General features: G+C 38.9%; 1 protein-coding gene across 2 annotated transcripts in view; it reads right to left on the reverse strand.

Moving 5' to 3' along the window:
- The window catches only part of NEBL (nebulette), a 249,713-nt gene extending 234,020 nt beyond the window's left edge, over window positions 1-15,693 (reverse strand). For both annotated transcript variants that reach the window (XM_088052390.1, XM_088052386.1), the window contains exons 1-2: window positions 15,396-15,693; window positions 14,272-14,366 (exon numbers count right to left, since the gene is read on the reverse strand). In XM_088052390.1, coding sequence (XP_087908516.1) covers window positions 14,272-14,366; window positions 15,396-15,464 — 164 coding nt within the window. In that variant the 5' untranslated portion in view covers window positions 15,465-15,693. The remainder of the gene's footprint in view (window positions 1-14,271; window positions 14,367-15,395) is intronic.
- Between the last annotated feature and the right edge of the window lie 7,059 nt (window positions 15,694-22,752).

The raw sequence follows: 22,752 nt of genomic DNA on the forward strand, positions 1-22,752 counted from the left end.
GGCTGTTTCAGTTACCTGTCTTCACTTTTACTGGTCAGTCCTCAAAATGATGTTTCAGGACATGAAGAATTCCAGCCCCCCCTCAGAGACATGTATTGTTTTACAATACACTGGCTCATCGGCTTTACATAACTAATATCCCCTGGGTAAAAAAGTATTCAACTACAACAATAACAGGCACTCTGCAAACAAACTATATAATGGATGATAGTACTCTTCAAGTATTTCACTTTAAAAACAACAGTAGAAATTACATTCTGATTCTGCAGGATCTTTTCCTTTTGAGTGTTCAGTGCATTCCTATATTCCTATATTAAGGTGTGAGTTTTGGGGGAGAACTACAAGTATTTTCTGCTTTTCACCCTTCTCTATTGCATGGCTAACAGAGCTGAGATGAATTGCTGTGCATCAACAGAATTGTTTATGAAGCTCTGCTTAGTACAGCCTTCATGGCATATGGAAAAATATGGATGTATATTTCTAACATTACCCGATGGTTTCATATCCAGTGTCTTCCACATACTAAAAGGTGTGATTAAGCTTCTCCTATTCAAGAATAACCCCATCACTTCTTTGGGGAAATTGATAGGTGTCTGACTATTTGTGGAGCTCTAAATGTTGAAGCTTTCCTAGCTCTCACCCATTTACTACTTAATTCACTATGACCAAAACAGATGATTTTTAGTATAGTTGCTTTATAGTAGATAAGAAAGTTGTGCCATGAAGGTTTCCAGTGCTGTTAAGAAAAATGCCAGATTACTTGACCTTATTTTTCTTTAGAAAAAGGACTTTCAAAAATTAACATAACCATTCTCACAAGTCACATTGAGACAGAAAAAAATCTGTTACTGTTAAATTGTCTCATTGACCTAAACTGCCCAAAATAAAACTGCATGCAATATATGTACTGATATGACCAATGTAGCTCTTTCCAGAATAAACACATTTCAACTAATATGCAATAAAAATGGGAAAACAACACCATTTATTAATTTTTGCTCTGCGTTTACAGTTATACTTTTTCAAATCCAGAATGTTTTAAAAATTGGTTCATGTGAAATTAGGCATGCATTCAGTTGGGAGGAAAAGTAAAAGAATCATTTTAACCTTAACTTCACAGTTCCTATGCAATTATGTTGCATAGGAATACGTAAAACCAGTAAAGACATCACTGGTCACATTACTATGAAATAACAGCAGAGCACCAAGGACAAAAATCCAAAGATAACCACAACTGTAACAGTCTACACTAAAATTATCAAGAAGCTAGTCAAAGCAGTATCCTTTTTTGTTTTTGTACATAAGGGATATAGATGTTCCTGGTAACAAAAAATTTTAAGTTTATCTTGGGTAATAAAAAACACCAGTGCAAATAAGAGAGTTCCTCTTTTCTTAAAGGTTTCTTTCAAAAACACATAGCAAAAGAAGCAACATTTACGGAAAAAAAAGAACGTGTCTCTTAAGTTTTAAATTGCTTTGTTTAAAGTCTCCAGAAGACATCAAGTTCCAAATGCCACTTGGTTTATAAGACTAAGTTTCACACTGCAACTTGAGCAAGACTAAAAACCTTGGCAGATATACCATCAGTTTTAGAGGTTGAGACAAAACATTCTAGAACAATCATACAGGAAACACAAACCATAGAATGTAACAAATTAAAATCAAAATAAATTAGATCTATATTGAAAGACTTTGTAAGCAGTTTAACAGTTTTGAGATTATTTGGATGACTCATTACTGCTTTCCTGAACAATACTCAACAATCTTGTTGTGGACAGTCTTTCTAACACACTGCTTGGTATGTTAAAGTAATGAGAGCAGAACCCAAAATATTAATGCAAGTCTATATAAAAAAACAACACGTTTATTAATAAAGCCCAAATAGAATTTAAAAAACACATACCTAAGGAGAAGAAAATTTAAAATGGAGACTACAACAGCTATAAAGTCTGTATGTTAAAGTGTTCCACAAGGCTACCACTACTACAGACTTCTTTTTAGCTTTCTCCCACACCTCAGGAAGCAGCAGTTTCTCACATCCAGTTGCAAAAACACACATTGTTAATATCATGTGTTACTGATATCATTGTTAATATCATGTGTTACACTTTTTTTTTTTTTGAGAAGAATTGTGATCAAATTTTTCTCCAAAAGGAACATTTTCTCTAAAAATGACTATTCTTCACAAGCTATAGGGAAGAACCCCAACTATAGTACAACTCCAAGTAATGGAGTTGAAAATAATATATGTGATTATAACTCTTGAAGATAATGTATTTTTATTTATTTATTTATTCCACATTCATAGGTTATTTGTAAATTGTCATCATAACACTAAATGTAAAATACAGCTATCATAAAATTAATATATGAAAATATTGAAATATTGTCCATATTAATTACATAGTATTTTTTTTGGCAAAATGCATGTAAGTAAAATAAGTTTGACTGACAAAACTAAATACTTTGTCCCTGAAAGCATTCTACTACAATAAAACCAACAAAGATAAAATATAGATCCTTACAGGGGGAAAAAAATGTTCAAACTCACAAGTTCATGCAAAACATCTAGTAAGAAATTGTTCCATTGGAAAAAAATTTTATCAGGCATTAAATTAGTAATAATTATTACTATGAAACATTAATCTACTAGACTGTCAGCTTTAAAGACCTGTTACAAGTCTGTTCCTGAACATCCAGTTCCAATGTCTTTGCTATGAGCTGTTATAGTTACTATTAACAGCATGTACTCCTTATGTGTTACCCCAGTTATATCAGTTATCCCAGCACTGCCTTGGTGGCAGTCTTTTTGAGGATTTAACATTTACCCAGCACGCCCAAGATGGGTGCAAACAGCGCAACAAGGGAGACACGCCTGTCCCACAGCAGGGACACATCAGATGCTGAATTAGTGACACACCTGAGGCCTGCAGTGCATGAGATATCTGACACCAAGCAGCCAGGTGGCTTTGCCAATGCATGAAGGAAAATGGCAGAAAATGGCAGAAGAAAACAAAAGGGCCCCGTTTGTTCACCAAACTAATTCTGTCAAAATGTCCCCTCAGAACAAAAACGGCAGGATGGAGATGATGAAAAATGAGGAGCTGCCATTTTCTTCAAGGTGAAATAAGTAATTAGAGAAAAATAATCACTTTAACCCTGTTTGCTTCAACTTCTGAAAGCACATTAAAATCTCCTTCTTATCCACACCCAGCCTAATAAGCTTAAATTTTCCTTTTAATATATTGCATACGCCGCATTATTCTGCATAAGAGACATAATCTGTCATTGCCTTTTGGGCAGTAAGAGAGACTCCTGCTGCTGACCCAAATGAGGCTTGAAACAGCAGCAGTAGCTTGGTCACAAAAGTTAAGAATTTAATCAGTATAAGAAATTGAATGCTGCTCCTTCACGTCTCAGCTCCACAAAGACAAGAGTCATCCTGAAAGCTCTTCAACACAGGAATAAATACACAGCTTGACCAGACTGTATTCAGACTTAAAAATGTCTTTCCAAAGTTCCTGAAGTAACTAGTGGAGAAAGCAATTATTTATAAATAGGGCTACATTTTTCAAGTTTTACAAAATATCCAGAGGTACTGAAGCAGCTTGGTAGCCGATAGAACCAAGTCTCTCTGTAGATCTCTTACATTTCAAGACAAATTCCAAAAAGAAATCTTTGGTTACGCTAAATTGCTCATAATTAATAAATGCAAAACATCAAGAGCACCAATCAAAATTATCACTGCTCAGAATATCCATCTTCATCTCAATGGAAAAAAAAAAAATGTTTACAATCTACCCTTGCTTGAATTAGACTACCAAAAAAACTAAGCACACGCTGTTTTCATTTTCACATGACCCTCATTGCACTTCATAGTTTCCCCTCAAGATTTTCATCTTTCTATGGGCACTATTTGGTAGCCTAGCTCAGTGTACAGAAATATTTTTCAGAGGGCATAAAACTGATAAACTATATTTTTTCTAATTGTCATGATATTTCTCATTAATTCCTAACTTCATAACAATCACTTCACTGCATGTTCCTCAAAGCAGGGTGAAGTTATCAGTACCTGCAGCGGCAATAAGCTGAGTCACATTTCATATAACAGTATCTCCTATTCGGAATATTAATCTATCATTAAGATAATGGTAGAATTAAAGGAACTCAGACTGAGCAAATATTCTGCAAGAACTGAGACCTGACTTTGTGGTGAAGCATGGCATGAAGCAGACTGACCATTAACTCAATCCAAGCTCATCTACTTGGTCTTCCTTTTTATCCTTCCAGCTTCTTCCATTCTTGTTAATATGGATTTACAACATTTTTGACACAACTGTAATAGAAGCAACAAAGCAGAATCAATAGTGAGGCATTTGGAAATGTCTGTTTAATCTCCATTTTGATCTTCAGATCAAAATAATCCACAAGCTCATGACAGGGTTCATGATGACAGTAGTCCATTCCTAATCAAAGACTCAAAAGCGCACCCATCTCAGAAAGTTTGCTATTGCTAAACTGAAAAGTTGAACCAACATTTTCATATATTATTTTTCTTTCCCATCTATCCTTGTTTTCCCTGCATGCATCCTTTTCTTTTCCCCCTGTGTAAGCAGACATCATCACCATTAAATGAGACAAATTCTGGGAAAATTACTAGAGGTGTCATATTTCATACAATATTATTCTTCTAAATATATATTTTAATATATATCTTCTTCCAGAATGGTTTTACCTTTCTTCATTAGTCCTAACACTTTCGTGCTAATGACATTGTGTTTGAACAAGTTATGCTAATAACTATTCTAACAAGGTTCATCTCTGTTTTCTAATGACAAATTCCTACCAACTACTTCAAAACGTAACTCTCAGATCTTCCTATATTACAGCATAATTGTAACTCCAAGCCCTCTAAAAAGCTTTTCTTTTCAACATATATAATTCCAGACAGGTTCTTTAAGACATGTACTGGCACCTCCCTTAGAAGCAGCAGTACACCAAGCACGCTGCCAGTTCTAACAGTGTTAACCATCCCCTGATCAACCTGCTGCTTGAAATCCTCACACTGGTCCCTTTTCTCTTTGGTATGACTGAGCAGATCCAGTCAGAAATGTCTTTCCTCCTGCATTTGCAGACACACACAACCAATACTGTGCAACATAACACCCTACTGTGTTGAACGTATGCCACTCTACACTGTTCAGCAAAAATAGTCCATGCTTTTTTATTCAGTCAATTTATTTCCTCTTGCCACTTCTCCCCTCCACAAACTTAGCCACTTGCATTTTAATTAAGCCTGAAATCAGCAACTTTTTGCTTTAAAATTTTTCCCTAAGTATTTCTATATAGAGTTTTCTCATGTCTAAAGGAATTGCATTACAAGTTCTGAATTCTTCCAGAATAAAACTGGAACAGAACAAAACAAAAACAGCTACTACCACTTAGTTTGCCAGGTTTAAAAAAAATACCTGAGGTATAACTGAATTAAATGCAGCACGACTTTATTTTTAAATCTGTGAAATTGGCATTACAGCAATACACCTGCATGAAAAAAGCTGCTATTTACAGAAGAAGAACACAGTGGACTACCTCCACATATTTGCTCTCCTAAGACAGGAAAAAACATAGTATGAATTTTTGAAACTGTGAAGCAAAGCAGGAGATTTGTCCAGTATCCATACTGTTCTACATTTTAGAAATCCTCTTTAAAGAGTAACTATGCACTTCCCAGAAAAGCCTTTGCAATATATGCTTAAATTACTTAAATAACTGGCCAAATTACAATTAGTTTTTCATTCTTAAGCTGCTGTAGTCTCCTCTCAAGTGTGACACTGATGGTACATTTTTGCCCCCTCCTCATACTAACATGTGATGGGATCAGTTCCCACCACACAACTGCAGCACAACCAAGAACAGAAGTTTTGGAAAAGGAAAACAGGAGACACGGAGAGAAGGAAATACGGGAGAATAAAAATTCTGCACTACTTATCAGCCAGACTTTTCCCCTTAATGCAAATGAAAATTACAGAGGCAAGGTGAAGAGAAAGCAAGGGAATACAGCTTGGCCAACTCTAATGTAATGTCTACTCCAACATCAGAAAACAGAGGGAGGCAGAGAGAGAATTGATCTGCAATTTAAGCAGAATTAACTGCAGGGTTTTTGTTTTTCAAAAAGCTGCAATAAGAGATGACATAACTGAAGGCAGCATGAACTGGCTGGTGTCATTTATAATGAGAGAGACCAGTTATTCAACAAATACTTCGCCCGCCTCTTCTTAGGGCAAAGTTTTCCCTTGTGAATCCTGCCTACGACTGTCTCCTTTTCAAGGGACTTCAACATCACAAGGCCAAACATTGCCCTCAGTTCAACTTCTACAATCCCTAAATTTAGCAAATTTCTATAAGCACACTACAATATTCAAAATTATTAAAATAAAATGAAACAAATTGACCACTCAACCAAGATTTTTTATTGTCTGGATAATTACAGTAAGCTTCCACTGACATGGTATGTGAACAGCAGCACATGTTTCTTGACACTGAGCTGACTGACATGATGTTGTCCTTCCCAATAGGCAATCACCAGCTGTAAAAAATTCAAAATTGTATGAAAGGTTGCAACATATATTTATTTTTCTTCAAGCTTTGTAAAACAGAGAAAGCATTTCAGGACTGCAGGTTAATTTGCTACCAACAGCAACATTAACAGAGCTGCACAGAACTTCAAATTCAGCCAAGTGAAAATACTTTTCTTAAGTTCTTTGGCAAATATGATGGTAATTTCTGTGGTTTAGAATATTTCAAACCCCAAACAGTTAAACCACAAAGCTGTTACCAAAACCATCAGGACTTCACAGGCTTGCTACAACTGGTTCCAAAGCCCAAGCTATGCAATGAAAATACGCAAATTATGTGGAATCACAAAATTTAATCTATGTTTCTTGGCCTGTTGCCTTAATATTTTAACAAATATAATAAAATTCACTTCATCAATCTTTAGGACTGAGTACAGAAAGCAACAGTAAGAAAACTGAAGATTATCTTAAGCATCAACAGTGGCTAAAAGACTAGCAAGCAAAGATAAACCTGTTTACTGAAACTGTGTCTCAATAATCACAGTCCCCTGAGAATATGTTTAGTATATTTTATGACTAAAAGTACTTAGGATATGCATGTGTTCTCCCTTGGAAAAATTATCTGCTATCTACAATAACCAATAATTATATTTATTCATATATATGTATTTTAATATACATATAAATATAGATAGATAGATATAGATATATAAAATGTATATCTATTAAAAACACACATTTACTTGAGCCAAAACTGGCAATAGGTCAGGATTCCACACAGCAAAGTCTTCTAAGCTTAGTGCAGTCTTCAATCAAATAAAATTAAATAAAATTAAATGTATTATATTCATTTGCGTATTTTCTATTTATTTGTCCCAGCAACAGCCTAAGCAATATTAAATTGTAATTGTGCTTTGAAGCAACAACAGGGGCAACAACAGTATTTTACCTACAATGTAAAATATTAAAACATGAATTTCAAACACAGACCCTATATTCACATCAGGAACTAGACATGACAGAACTGGCTCAATGAAATCTGAGAATTCACCTGCTCTGAGAGAAAAAGGTAACAATCATTTTCTTTGGGGTCATTTTTCTACTCCACTTGGACCAGCAGGGAAGCAGCAGGCTGGCTGCAGGAAGCTGCAGGTCACTGTGGTGCTCTCCACAGCTTGCCACGATGAAAACCAAGGGACCTGCTGGAGCTCAGAGAGTGCTCTCCCTGCATGCCCACCATGCAATTAATATATGCAGATCTTGACCAAACATGTAATCAGGATGTGGCCAATAAAACATGTTGAAACAGAACCCAAGAAATGGGTTTGTATCCCATTAATCAGATGCAATCATAGAAATAAAAAATAGCCAACTCTTCCCAAGATCTGAGTGTCAATGATGATTATTCTTCAGTAATTCCTTTGCAACTAACCACCATCTGCCTTATGCACATTATTCAGCAACTCTGACAAAGTGTTCTTATGTGCCTTCTTGGAACAGTTTAAAAATATGTATCAAACACCTTTAAGAGACTCAAATATATTTTGCCTAAGAAGCTCCATCAGCTCTAGCAAATAGGCTCAGCTTTACATTATTGGATACCACCAATAGTAATTTGGACTGAATACTGAATTAACTGAAAAAGGTAACACAGAACTGAGCAGCAGGAATGTATGTTTCTTCTAATTATAGTTGTCCCTTATATTGAAGCAGAGTCTGCATGAATATCCATGATTATGCTATTTCACAATTTCACTTTTTCTCACACAGAACTCAATGCTTGATCTAGCACTCCATGAATAGGTCGAGAGGATAAAGTAGTTCTCTAATTCATCACTGCTCACTAAAGAAGAGAAGGCAGCATCAGACCACCGTGGTACATACTGCTCCAATACCCTTCCAGGCCTTCAGGTAGCAACCTGGGTGATGAAATAAAGATTATACTTATTAAATTTGCAACGTGCTTACAGGCTTTCTGGTGGGAGGGTTGACAGGTTGATAGGAGGGGGCTGTAAGCACATTAAAGACCAAAATTAGAATACAAAATGATCTCAACAAATTGGAGAAGCAGCCTGGGGAAAAAAAGGAGATTCAGTTCAATGAGAACCAAGTGGAAGATTCTGTGTTTAGCCAAAAACAATTAACTGTTCAGATAATGGATAATAACCACTGCTGAGGTTGCAATTCTGCATAGAAACATAGCCCACAAGAATCCAAATATAATTTAGCAATAGTTCAGGTTTTACAACAGAAAAAAATTAAAAGGCAAAGACTGTACTGGGATTTAGAAGAAAAATTATATACAAGTACTCTTGTTGTTGTACCAGCTCTGGTAATGTGCCACTCTGGAAATGGCCACTGAAATGAGATATATACACTTTGGAAATAATTGAAAGTAAAGAAACAAGAATTAACATAAAAGACAATCCATCAGGATGAGGATAGAGTTAGAGCTGTTTTGTTTGAAGAAAAGATTGCTGAGGAGGGACAAATGTTTTCAAATACGGGAGTTGATACTCATGCGATGCTGAAAAAGAAGTAATGGACTTTAAAGATGGAAGTATAATTGGTTGAGACACCAAATGTCTTTCTAGCAATTCTCTTATTTCCATTACCCATTTAATACTGCATTTTAACAGGAAAATCTTCAATACACAAAGCTAATAAACTGATCAAGTGTAGGCACTTGCTTTCTACGAAGGTTTGCAAGGGAGTTTATAAAAGGGTTGTTCCTTTTCCAGTTGAAGATGAAGAATTTGAAAAGCCTGTTTATTCTGTGCACTCTCTTTACTGCAACTCTTAAAAGTCACCCCATCAGATTTCAGGCTTATTCTCACTTCTTCTTACATAATTTTCTTTCTTCCTGACATATTTAAATTGAGAAATAACCACCTGCTGAAATCAATACTGAAAACTAAGATAATGGTAGTTATTTTTAGTAAGAATATCATCACACTTCTAGTCACCATCTCAAAATTTTCTGACTGGTAGAGAAAAAAAAAATAAAAAACACTCATGTTTCACAGCTAAAATCAAAGGTCTATACATAAGTTTACCTTTCAAGACAATGGATTCCACTTAATGACCACATTCAACCACTGATTAAAAGCAAATTCTTCCGTTCTCCAGACATGTGACTCTCCAGAAAGCTCTGGACTCTGGAACTCCCCATGTTCTTATTTCCAAACCAATATAAAATCACTTTCACAGTTTTTTACCCCTCCCCTATAGTATCCTAAAATGTAGGGTTTGACTGCTCTTACACATTGAAGATGTAGTACTTCTAATAACATCACAATATTTCAAAAGTAATTGCATAGCTATTTCCTACTGGCACCAGTTACAAAGAAATTAAGTCTAAAAAAAAAAGAAAAAAATGATTATGAGTTTTTCTTCATGTCAATAATCCACACTAAGATTGATGACAGTAGATTTCAATTTTAAGTTATGTAATCATTCCATATGGTGGCTGTCATATATAAAAAGTTGAATTAAACTACCCTCTGTGCAGGCAATTAGCAAAATTTTAGCAACTAAGTATTTCAAAATAATTTATTGCAATAGTGAGGTTGTTTTGGCAAGAAGGTATATCAGATGTATGGAACTTGAAGCTACTAGGTTTGCAAAAATTAAAAAGTACGTCTCTGTTGGATGCGTTCATACATGCAGGAAAGTCTATCTGCATCAGCAGGTAAAGCTAATGAAGAGAGCATATTCCACAAATATGCATTTCAGCTTCTACATTTTGCATAAAAAGTAGTCTTGTGTTTTGGTCTAGTGAATCTGTCAAAGAAAAATTTATATGAACATCTCTAAGAAGAAGTTACTATATAATCATACTACATGATTCAATCATTTAACAAGCTTGAGAACATTAATGCCAAAATGCCATTCCTTTCCTTGCATCATCTTGGTTATTTGCAGCTGGAAAGGATCAGCTTTTCTTCTTGAAGTGTCCATATATATTAAACAAGTGTTTAATAACATCTATCTGCAGATATTAAGGTGGAAGAGGGTTTCAGATCTGCATTAATCCACTGTGATATGATAAATCAGATTACCAAAGAGTTTTTAATTGTCTTAACCTCTCTCTTACTACTTTTATGCACATTCAGAGAAACAAAGAATGACTCGTTCACCTGCTTCAGGCAATGAATAGCACCTGGCTGAACTGCAAAATTGTCTGAGCCCTTAATTTCATCAACATTATCTCACAAATCAGGCAACAATCCAGAAACATGGCATATCTAAATCAGACTGCAAATAAAAGGCAAAACTAAAATCGTTAAGGCAAACCGAGCAGTGTCCATGTGCTGTGCACCTACAAGCCTCAAGATCAAGATGTTGTGTATGAGGCCTTTCAGATGAAATGAGAATGCAAGTAAACTGAGAAATGCAATACTGTAAGTTATTACAGCACTGTACTGCTCAGAGATCCCAGCTGAGATAAAAGCACGATACTATAAGCACTACATAAACAAGCAGAATTAACTATACTGACTCAAACAGTTTACAAATTATGTAAATAATAAAAAAAGAGAGGGAGGAGAGAACCAAGTTGGTCACACTTCTCTCTACAAATAAAAGAACTGAAAGGTTTAAAGGAGACAGACTGTAAGAACTCCATGATCCATAGATGGTTCTTTTTAAAACCATAGTTTACACATAGAGACAAAGTTTTCCCCTCAACCTTGTAAAATCTTACACAGATCTACAACTTTACAGAAGCTATGTCAGTAGCCCAGTCATTACTTTTGGTATCAGTCTCTCTTCACCACAAGGAAGGTATACAATCATTTAGATGGAAATGTAGAAAGATGTCCAGCAAAAAATTTGCCTTTAAAAAAAGCAGGATCCTGCATTTACAAACAGTTCTGCCCTTTTCTACTCGTCACCAAATTAAAGTACTTCACAACATATTCCTTTCTTGGTTTGCTAGTTCCTGTTAGTATGTCTGACCTGACTCTTCTCCACCAAAAACATAGTTTCAACAATCACAGATGAGAATCTTTTTGTTGTAGTAACAGAAAAACAATTAAGTTTTACAATTACATAATTTCTGATCTTTACCAGTAAAGTAACAAAATTCATTCATTTCAGCCCCTGAAAAAACAAAAGAATGGATGATTTTAAGACTGAAGGTCCAAATATATTCAATAAAGTTATCTGACCTGTAAATTATCAAAGCACATAGAGATATTATTAAAGATACATGCTTTCCAACTTCCTTGTCCTTATGAAAAACTATATTTGGCTTCCAAACCTGTTGAACAACTTCATGATATTCCGCTCCCATTCAAATTAGTGCATACTTCCTAACTTTTATCTACAAATTGCACTCTTATCAATGGATGGCCTCAATAAACAGTTTAGTAGTAATTACTCTTTGTCAAGTGTTTGTAGGTGTTTGTATGAGTAAATTTACATTCTTAGCAGATTTTATGATCAAGCAGCATTTAACACAAAAATGGATTTCTGTCTTACTAATGAAAACAGAATAAGACACATAATTTGAAATACTGTAACGGTGTCTGCCTTGCAAATTAGTAACTTTTGAGATGCAAGGATTCTCTGTCAAAATTGAAACCAACTGTATTTTCAAAACACAATTTTGCAAAAACATCTTAGCTGTCCTTTGAAGAATATTAAAGTTTGTTGAAACCACAAAGCACACCTTATTCTTCCCTTCATGGTTCCACAGAACGCTTGAAATTATTTACGTTATATGATTAAATTTTTTTCATTAAAAAAAAAGAAGTGGGCCATGAAACTTTAGTTTACTAAAAGTTAAGAATAAAATGCACATTGTTGAGATTACGCATTACAATTTGTCTCTTTTTTAATTGAAAAAATTCCCAATTCTTTTAACGGTTTTACATTGCTGCTTCCCATTTCATACATCAGGTTTGAGAGACATCTCAAAGGTAGATATTATTTTTTCAAGGCTCACTCTCACAAAGCTCATTAAAGAAACTGCCAGGAAGAATAGCACCTGAATGGTACATAACAGATCCATCCATCATCGTTACTCCCCCTCATTCCCTCAACAGAAGGACACACCACAAGCCATAACTGCATGGATGAAAAAAACTCTCCTGCAACACAAGTTAAATATGCACAGTTTGGATTATGAAATCTGATCCATGTATTTGCATGGAGCAGATTTTATAAACTAACAATTTTACTAAGTACAAGTAAGTATCTGATTAGATGAGAGAAATCAAGCAACCAAAGTATCACCACCAAAATTTAAACACAAAAATATAGGTAAAAGGCACCTATCAGAGTTATGATTACTGTAAAGGATATATTTCAGCTCAAATAGTACCACATGCAGGGTGCCATCCAGGGCCAATACCTGAGGGTAGTCTCAGCTTGTAGCTTACCACCTGTTGGAGCATGACTCCCTTCCTACAGGGCTCTCTCCAGCCCGTGGCACTGGCAGCAGAAGCAGAGCACACTTCACTAGGAGAGGTCTAATGTCACCCTCGTACACTGTGTGGAGCACTTCAGGGAAAGCTAGGAAGTTACATCTGTAACTCCATATGCTCCTAAAGCAATCCAAGTACAACTGTGCACACTGAAACAGGTGTTTCAGGTTTTGGCAGCAGAGCAGATTTATAACATAACTTGTATTTTAGATGCTGACTGGATTTGATTTTAGCCTGAAAGAAATGACCATATGCTGTTGAACTTCTCTGTTACGGCCAGCCATAGACTATCTCAACATCAAACAAATATTTGAACATAAGTATAGGAAAATATTTCTAAAGAAAAATAAAATATGTCCATAGCTTCAAAACTGTCTCTTAAAACGTGTTTTAAGTACATAAAAGTGAAAATAACAACAATATACCAATAACATATAAGATCACATTTGATTCCAAAATCTTAAGAGTTATACTTCTACAAAAGCATATTATAATGGTTTCTAAAGACTGAAACACACTGAAATGCAATTAGCATATCTTAGAAGCATGGTACAAAGAGCAATAAGCAACTTTTTTTCTCCATATATCAAATGCTCTTCTGCAGTATTTGCAAGCCAAATATCAAACCACTCTTCAAAATCCACACAACAACAAAATCTAAAAGTTGAATGCAACATGAGTATACTGGAGTATAATCTAACCAAAATTAATCTATTTTCTTAATCAAAATCTAAGAGAATAGCAAAATAGCATGAAGCAGCAGAAGGATTTTGTAAATACCTAGCTTAGAAATCTGAGCTATGTGGAAAAACTAACAGTTTTAAAATCAGGCTGTCATGATTTCTAACAGGATACTGTCTCTGGTAAACTACACAACCGAGAAGCACTTTGTTTTCTTATTACAAAATGCTGATCAGGTCCATAACCCTGAATAGAGAGCTGCATAATGGACAACTGTAATCCAGCATTGCCAATAATGAATGTAGCAGGAGTCAGTAGATTCAACACTTTCTGGGAGGAAAAGATCTGTATCCACAGTTCTGATACGAAAACACTGCCTAAACATATCATAATCAAATATTTTCGTCTTCTATCACACCAATGCAAGTAGAATAACCCATCTGAAAAGATAGTGAACTGCTCTAAACTACACTGCTCTCTCTAGATTAAGTTTTTACAGCACAACAATATCTATTTGACAATATCCACAGCCAGGTTTTCTTTTCATGTGCATTTCTGCAAGACTTGACATTTACAATACTTACGCATTGCAATAAGGTTTCTTTTCATATCCTTTGTAGTTATTCATGTTCAGAGCCATTTTGCAAACTTCACAGTGGAAACATCCTTTATGCCAGTACTGTAAATAAATGTAAAGTAGAATTACTTATGGTACTGATATTTTGAAAGCAGTGTTAGGGTATGGTAAACATAATTACTTGTCAATATTTTGGCTATGCATTATACGTCTCTTAACTAAATCAAAATAATTACATTCATATGAAACCAAAGGTGCTTCTGAGACGCTCTCAGAAATGTAAATTCTCTGCAAAGGTGATTGCCAAGACCCCTGCATGCTGACCTTGCATGATAATTTTAAAGATAACTGAAGAAGAGGTTAGACGTTTTCCTCGTTTAAAAAAAAATAAAAAAATTTAAAAAAAATTAAAATTACGCCGCTTGCTACGAATGCAATACTACGCGAATGTAATCACTAACTAATGTGACGGCTGGCTTTTTGGTACGCCGCACAGACACTAAATTTAGCACGTAATACGGCATTTTCCTCCGGTGGCTTCTACCGCCTCGCCTCGCCTTTCCGGGAACGGTAATTTGGCGCATCTCTCACAGCCTCACTGTTGTTATTTAGGAAGCGGCCGCGCTGGGCTATAAGCGGTACCCCCGGGGACACCCCCGCGGGACAGGGCTGCCGCCGCCCCGCTGCCCCGGCCGCCGTCCCCGCCGAGCCAGCCACGGAGCCGGGCGCTGCCGAAGCCGCCCCAGCTCGGGGAGCCACCGACAACTACAGCCGGGAAAGGGCCGCCTGCAACTTCATCCCTCGGGAGGGGATGAAGCCGAGGGGGCCGCGGGGACCCGCCGCCGGCCCCGGGCACCGTCACCGCCGGGCGGGCACCGCAGGGCGCCCCGGCCGCCGCGGCCCCCGCTCGCCCCGCTCCAGCGCGGTGACACGGCGGCTGCCCCCCGCCGGCGGTGACAGCGCGGTCGCCGGCGCAGCGGCGGCCCTTAAAACGCTGCATTTGGCACCCGCCGGCTCGCCCCGATGCCCCGCCGGCTCGGCCCTGCCCTGCCCGCCCCGCCGGAGCCGCGGGGAGCGGGACGGGCACGCCCGGGAGGCGCCGTCCCCGCCCGCCCGCCCGCGCCCCAGCACCTTGTCCAGGCAGTTGACTTTCTCGGTGGGATAGACCACTTTGCCACAGCGGGCGCACTGGGGGTTCATTCTGCGGCTCCGGCGGGGCGGCGGCTCCGGCGGGCGGCGGCGGCCGAGGTCGCGGTGCGGCGGGCTGCGCTGGACGGGGCTGCGGGAGGCCGATCTATCATCCCCTGCCCTGGCGGGGACGCCGGGGGTCCTCAGCGGCTGCGGGCGGGCGAGGAGGTCATCGGCGGCGGCTGTGGAGGAAGCGGCGCTCCAGCTGACTGCGGCTCGGCAGCATGTGCGAGTGGGCGGGCGGGGAGCCGGTGCTGCCGCCCCCGCCGCTCGCCGCCCGCCCCCGCCGCCTCCCCCGTGTGCCTGCGCGCTCGGCTCGCCGCGCCGCGGGCTGGGTGACTCACGCCGAGCCCCGCGCTGCAGCCGCAAGCCAAGCCAAGCCCACCGGCGCGGCCCGCAGCGAGGGGAGGGCAGAAGGGGAGGGCGAGCGCCGCAGCCGCCCCGAGCGGGGCGAGATGGCTGCGGGGGGTTCCCGCTGTGCCTCCGGGCGCACCTGCCCGGGGCTCGCCGGGGCGGGGCCGGCCCCGGCGAGAGGGAGGGAGATGGAGATAGATGGAGATGGAGAGCGAGAGCGCGGGGCAACGACGGCGCTGCCGGGGCCGCGGGGAGCTCGGGAGCTCCCCGAAGCGAGGCCCGAGGCCTGGCCCGTGGGCACCTGCAGGACGCGGCCTCCCGGCCATTGCACACGCAGCCCCCGCAGCCCCCGCAGCCCCCGGCGGGTGCGGAACGCCCGTGCGTTCCAGCCCCGCGTCCCCATGAGTTTTCGGGCGCGGCGTTGCAGCCTTTGCGGGGCTGAGTCTGCCGGGTCTCACCAGCGGTCCCGCGGGGCAGCCGAATCGCAGCCGGAATGGCAAATGACGCTCCTCGGAGCCGGCTTTGGGCAGTCATTTCTGACTTGCTCTTGCAGCGCTGCGGAGCGGTACAGCAAGAACTCAGGCGGGTTTTTTTCGCTGAGGACTTCTTTAACTACCTGGAATATAAACCACGCTGAGGAAAGCACTTAAGCCAGTGCAGCGCAGCCTTTTCTGAGGGTTTTTTTCAGTAGTGCAACCCTCTGTGTGGCTCACAGCAAGGACAAATTCTGCACATACTTGGGTGTTATTAAGTAATCAGAATGCAGTCAGCTAAACTGGAATAGTTGGCTATAATTCTGCCTTAGCAACCTAACTTTTATTCAGTGGCTGTTTAAAGGCACAGAGAGAAACAGTAATTTCGTTGAAATTAATAATATATGTGATTAAATGAGAAACACCTAATCAGGCTTTAAATATTACATGATGGAAGTTGTAAAGCTGCCTCTGCCTCATCTAGCCTGAAACATCTGGCACCCAATGAAACTCAGTGTTGAGTGCTGCAAGCAACAGGAAAGCAGATTTGCAGGTAGTCCTGTAAATGTTTGTTGTCTCGTGTGGCTGTCTCATACAGTGGCAAATAGACAAAATGCTGATAGACAAATAGACAGAGTTTCTGTTCCTGTGATCTACATGCTGGTTCTTTTCAAAGCTGGTGCTAGCAACCTGCAGGTCTTAAATATCCTGAAGGAGATCTTTTTTTTTAGTGTTGTTGTTAACCAAATTACCTTTGAAATGGAATTTAATATTTGTCTTCCCACTGTTCCTCATTGACAAGAGCATGATAATTTTTCACAAATACCTCAAGGCCAAGTTGGCCTCAGTGTAAGATTTCCCAGACAGAAATAGGTGCACAGGCACCCTGCAGTGCCAATGCAGGGATTCTCATCCTCTGCTACCTCTGTGCTGTACAGATTACCTTACACTCTCTCTTGGGCAGTCTGACTGGCTCTGAACAATGGCTTTTATTCAAGGAACTCTGAATGCTAGGCATCTGAGTATGCTGATAAAGGAAACTTGAATACCCGGTAACTCAGTATTTTCTGTGGGAACTGTCCTTTGGGGATCCGTCTAAAATCCCGTCTGAGCTGAATTAGGCCCAGCACATAGGTAAGCAATCTCCATTCTGCAAAGGCTACACAGTATGGAGAAGCAGCAAGTCTGTACTCGGGATTGGGATGGAGACTGATTTAAATTAATCTCCAATAGGAGGCAGTGAATGTTACTTACACAGAAAAAAAATCTTTCTTAGATGACCTAATTCTTTCCTAGCTTCGATTCTACCGATGGCTTGTATGTGAAAAGACTCTGTAGCCCACTGGAAATAACTAGAGGCATACAGCTTATCCAATCAGCAAGTATAAAGTCTTTGAGATAAAGGTTTCATTCCTGGAAGTTCCAGATTATCAAAATCCCAATTAGAGCCTTCTCATGCAGACAAAAATCATTTGGCATTATTACTCTCACTCTCAATGTTACAGTGAAATCCCTCACCTTACTCTTGAAGGAAAAAACTTCTCTTAACCAAAAAATCAACACTAAAATGGAATTGTAACATCGATAGGTATACCTGCAGTTGGATCTGAATTTAGTGTTTCAGCAGTATGAAAACATTACAATATTTCTCATTGTTTCAGGATCCTTTTATTAACTTTTATTAGTTTTCTTCAGAAAGGAGAGAAATTAATGTCTGAATCACAGTCTTCATTTCCACACTACATATCTCTTTCCTCATCATCACAACTTTTTTCTGCTGCTACTGTAGTGAAAAATTGGTTCTTTTGCTCTATACAAACCAGTAGGAGAGAAAAATCTGTTTCACCCATCACAGTGAGAAAACAGTAAAATGTTACTCATCAGTAGACTTTCCTTTTTCTGGGTAGGTAATGATGCAATGGTAAAGTCCAGCAAAGCAAAATTCAGAAATACTGAAATGTCACTAACTAGGAGTGTAAACCAAAGACTGAAGCACAGAGGGGCAAAGACCTTGCACTCTAAAGAACTGCTAGCAGCATGGAGCCTGTGGTAGGTGGTGGACCGCTAGACAGGTTCCAGCTTTGATTCCCAGCTGGTATGTCTTGCCAAGTTTTAAGTGGCATCCCAAGATTTCAGGCTATTATACTTCTCTTTTCTGGTGCATTTCAGGACTGTTATCTAGCCTAGATAATTGAAAAGTGTGTCTTTAGCTGAGCAGTACAAATTACCAACACTTGCAAATAGATGCTTTTTCAGCATGCCTACAGTGACCAAGTGCAAAAAACCTTTTGGAGCAGCTGTGCTACAGCATTAGGAATATTAACTACATAAAATGATTATTACAAAAGTTCATATTTCTATGGCATAATACCCTCATCAATTGCTTTTTGTATTTGTTTGTTTGAGAGGAAGGTTCTCAGTGCTCTGTTTAGTTTCATTGATAAACATACCAATGTGTGCTTCAGAAAAACAAATCATTATAGTGAGAGGTATTTCCATGTTGATACTGAATTTCACCTGAGACAGAAAGGTTTCAAAAACCTGTTAAATTAGAAAGTTACCTTTGTTACTGGAGGTGACTTGACAACATCTTGAAATAGACAACCCACAGAGGCTTGTCGGTATCTCAGGTTTATATCTACTTCTTCTAAAAGGTTTCTTGGAACTTCCTCAGCTTTCTTTCCCACAAAATAGATTCCTTATAATCCATCTCCCACAGCTGGAGTTTAGATTTGTTGGAGCCAGCAAGTGAACTTAAAGTATGAAAGCAAAGCCTTCTGTCTTGCAAGTCATCATGCATTTCATAAGCCATACATAAAAGCTCAGAGAAAGTGTTTACTACCATTGGTAATCACATGAAGATGTGGTTTTTTCATCCAAATTTCTACAAATTGAGTCTGCTCATGAAGTTATGGTTGTATAAAACCCTATTGGACAAAATAGGAGATCATGTAAACATAGTGATGTATCATCTTTCCAAGGAAAAGAATGCAGCTTTCTTTTTATTCAGAAACATATTTTTGAATTTACATTTTATGGAAAAAAATTCTGTAGGTAGTATGTCCCAATTAACATCTGATGCCCACCTTACATTTTTCTGGAATAAATATGCCAATACGTACTTAGATCCTAATGGGCTGTTTTAAAAATACTGTTTGATGTATTTCACTGATTTTTCACACTTGGTCTGTTCTTTAAACAGGTATAAAAGGTGGGATAACTGGCAAATGAAGATAATGTACTAAAAATACTATCTGATTGTTGTAACAAGTTCATAACATTTGGGTACTAGTTCTTGCAGATAATAGGCATTTTTGTCATGTTTAAGTGGAAGGATGATCTCACAGTTAAGGCACTGCATGGAGAATTGCAGATGACATCTCTAAGCACTACTGCAGTACAGATAAATAATACCAGGAGAGTTTTGTGAAATTCTGTGGCTGTTCTGAATTATGTAGGAAGGGAAACCATTAAACCAAAATGTTGGTTGGCACAGGAATCAGCACTCAAATTTTTGTTCCTTACTGTTTGAGTTTAGGTTTAGCCACTTAGAAGAAGAAACTGCATGGTTACATTTCAAATAGAAACAATGTAACTTTAATGTGACCTTGTTTAGAGCTACCCAGGGTGCTGTTAGGGAAACGTGCTTTTAAATTCTCCGCTGTGGAAGCATAATTTATTCTTTCATGTGCAAGGGTTGGTGGAAGCATGTTTTCAACTTCAGCTATAGAAAAGCTTCCAACCAAAGCCAAAACAAACCAAACAATGGTTAGACTTTATTATTTTCTGCATATGATCCAAAATCCACTCTGCAGTGGAATCTTAATGTGCATTTTCAGAATTACTCAATCCTTAGCTGTTCGGATTAATCTAATAGGGCAATGAAATACTAGAACAAAAATGGTTATTCAGTCAGCAGCAACGTCTCCTCAGGATCTCCTTTCTTCACTCAAAAATCATGCAAACTGAATACTGCCTCCCACAGGAGCTACATGCTTAACAAATACACAAAAACATGATAATGACAAGTCAGTGCTATTTATAGGATCATGGAATATGTTCAGTTGGAATGAACCCATCAGGATCACCAAATTCAACTCCTGGCCTTGTGCAGGACACCCCAGGGATCCCACCATGTGCCTGAGAGCGTTGGCTGAACACTTCAACTCAGATAGGTTTTGTGTTGTGACCTCTTCCCCAGGAAGCCTGTTTCTGTGCTCAACCACCCTCTGGATGGACCACAGAACTGCCTAGAAGAAGGGGCTCTTATTCTCTTAGTATTAATGAAATAGTGGAAATTTCTATTATTTTATGTATGGAGGCAAGATCTTGCCTTATCAGTTGGATAATTCAGGATTCCTGAATTATAATTTCACTTCATGTTATAAAAAAAGCTTAGTAAAAATGGGCCAGTTACTTGAATTATACTGAGCAGAAAGTTGTTACCTAGATTATTTGGGGTTTTTTGACCTTAGAAGAGCTGATTTATGGGCAAAAAGTAGATTGGCATTAGTGAAGCATACAGTCTCTATAATTCAGGTGCACAAAGCAGGTGGACTTCTGTGGATAGCAATACACATGGTGTTTTGAGAATTTGGCAGTGCATGCTTGAGTTAGCTGCTTTGGCAGGCATGCCCAGGGAGGGAGACACATGAACACGCAGAGAAAGCTGCACCCATACATCCAATGCTTGGTGGATTGTGTCTTCAGTGACTTGGGAATGTAGAAACAGTCAGCCTGACTTCAGTAATGCATTCTAACATCAGAGGCTGGGGTGCTGCACACCCTTCCATTGAACCTGCATGTCCAAGAGCGCTCCTCGCTGCCAGGGCCGTGCTGATCCCAGTGCCTCAGTTCAGCCATTCAGTCCATCATTCCACCTACAGAGCAAGGTGAGGAGCTTGCAGGACCCAAAACATGCTTGCACAGGAAGGAGTCTGAAATCTGGAAGCCTCCAAACCAAATTTCCGCAATCAGTGACAGAGCTTAGAATAAATATTAGTACTATTATTAATATTAGTAATTAATATTACTAATATTAGTATTATTATTAGTACTTTTTTTGGTTTTTATAAACTCTTTGTTACTAATAAAGAGTACCTAACTTTGTTACTCTTTGTTACAGTCACTGTATTTTTCAACTCACTTACAGCTCATAAGATGTTCTAGAAACATAAATGAATATTTTTGGTTTATGTATATTGCACTGAATGGGTTAGGAATTTTTTTATCAGCTCTGTCATTATGCCCCTTAAATAAGAATTAGGGGGAATTTAAAGTCTACATATTTTGCTTGATAAATTAACTATTTGTCATCAAGGAATTTATACAGGAATGAAAAGCTGTCATCAGAGCTCTTGGAGAAGCTGAAGAAGATTGTCTTCTGTCAGCCCTACATCCTGTGTCAAGAATTAAAACTAGTTGCTTTACCTCAATTCAAAGAGATTTTCAAAAACTTTACCACTACAGACAATAAATCCAAAACAGGCAAAAGTTTCTATGCTGAACTGTAGGCTAATGAAGGACAGAATGTTAATTATTCATTCTGTTTTAATAGCTATTATTATTACTAAAGCTACTTGGTTTTGTTATGAAGATTAAACAGAACGAAAATGTTATCAATTATGGATATTGTTCATCATTCTATGTTTAGCCTGAGAATAAAATAGGAATTTAGAGATAGAGTTAGCGTCCTAAACTGAATTTTAAAACCTAATGAGAGGGTTCTGGTAGCTTTGAGTAAAAGAAAACAATGCCATTATTCATACTCTTGTCTATGCAACCACTTTCCCATTATTTCCAAAAATAGTAGTTGAGTGGCTTCCTGCCTAAATAAACAGTTCACATAGATAGGGAATGGGCTATAAAGCTTTTTAAAATAAGGTTTCCTTTTTTTGAAGCTGATCAACATAGTGAAATACAGGAAGGGTTGGGCTGTGATTGGACCGGATTCTTTAAGTTAATGTTTTAAAAGGTTACGTGACCAGTTCAGAGTAGCTAAACACACTTACTCTGTAGATGGCCTGGAAGATTGCAGGGAATACGCTCTCTCCATTGCCAGAAGAAATAGCTTCTTGTAATAAAGATACATAATCATTAACAAGCTTAACTCCGGGCTACAGAGGAATCTGAATTTCCAACCCTTCTAGAAAGATTTTAAATTTCTGTCTTCACAGTGCAGACCTGACAAATCTCACACATCAAGAGGGAGTCTCACACGTTTAGCTCCCAAACTCCCTCCCCTGCAGCTCAACCTGTTTCGCACTCATTTGCAGCCCTGTGCCACGGCTGCTCTCCCCTCCTGTAGCCCCACACACCAGGCACAGCTGGACAGCCCAGGCTGCAGTCTGCAAACATTTCCAGCTACTGGGGGGTATCAGGAAAAGATCAGCAAAGAGGAGCAGGATGCACAATGCAGCATGGCTGAAAAGAACAGTGGATTCCAGGGGAATTCCTGGAAATACTAGCAAAAT

The sequence above is a fragment of the Pseudopodoces humilis genome, chromosome 1 (assembly GCF_049639895.1).
Source record: "Pseudopodoces humilis isolate 2021_Gansu_Grassland_sample_001 chromosome 1, ASM4963989v1, whole genome shotgun sequence".
Classification (NCBI taxonomy): domain Eukaryota; kingdom Metazoa; phylum Chordata; class Aves; order Passeriformes; family Paridae; genus Pseudopodoces; species Pseudopodoces humilis.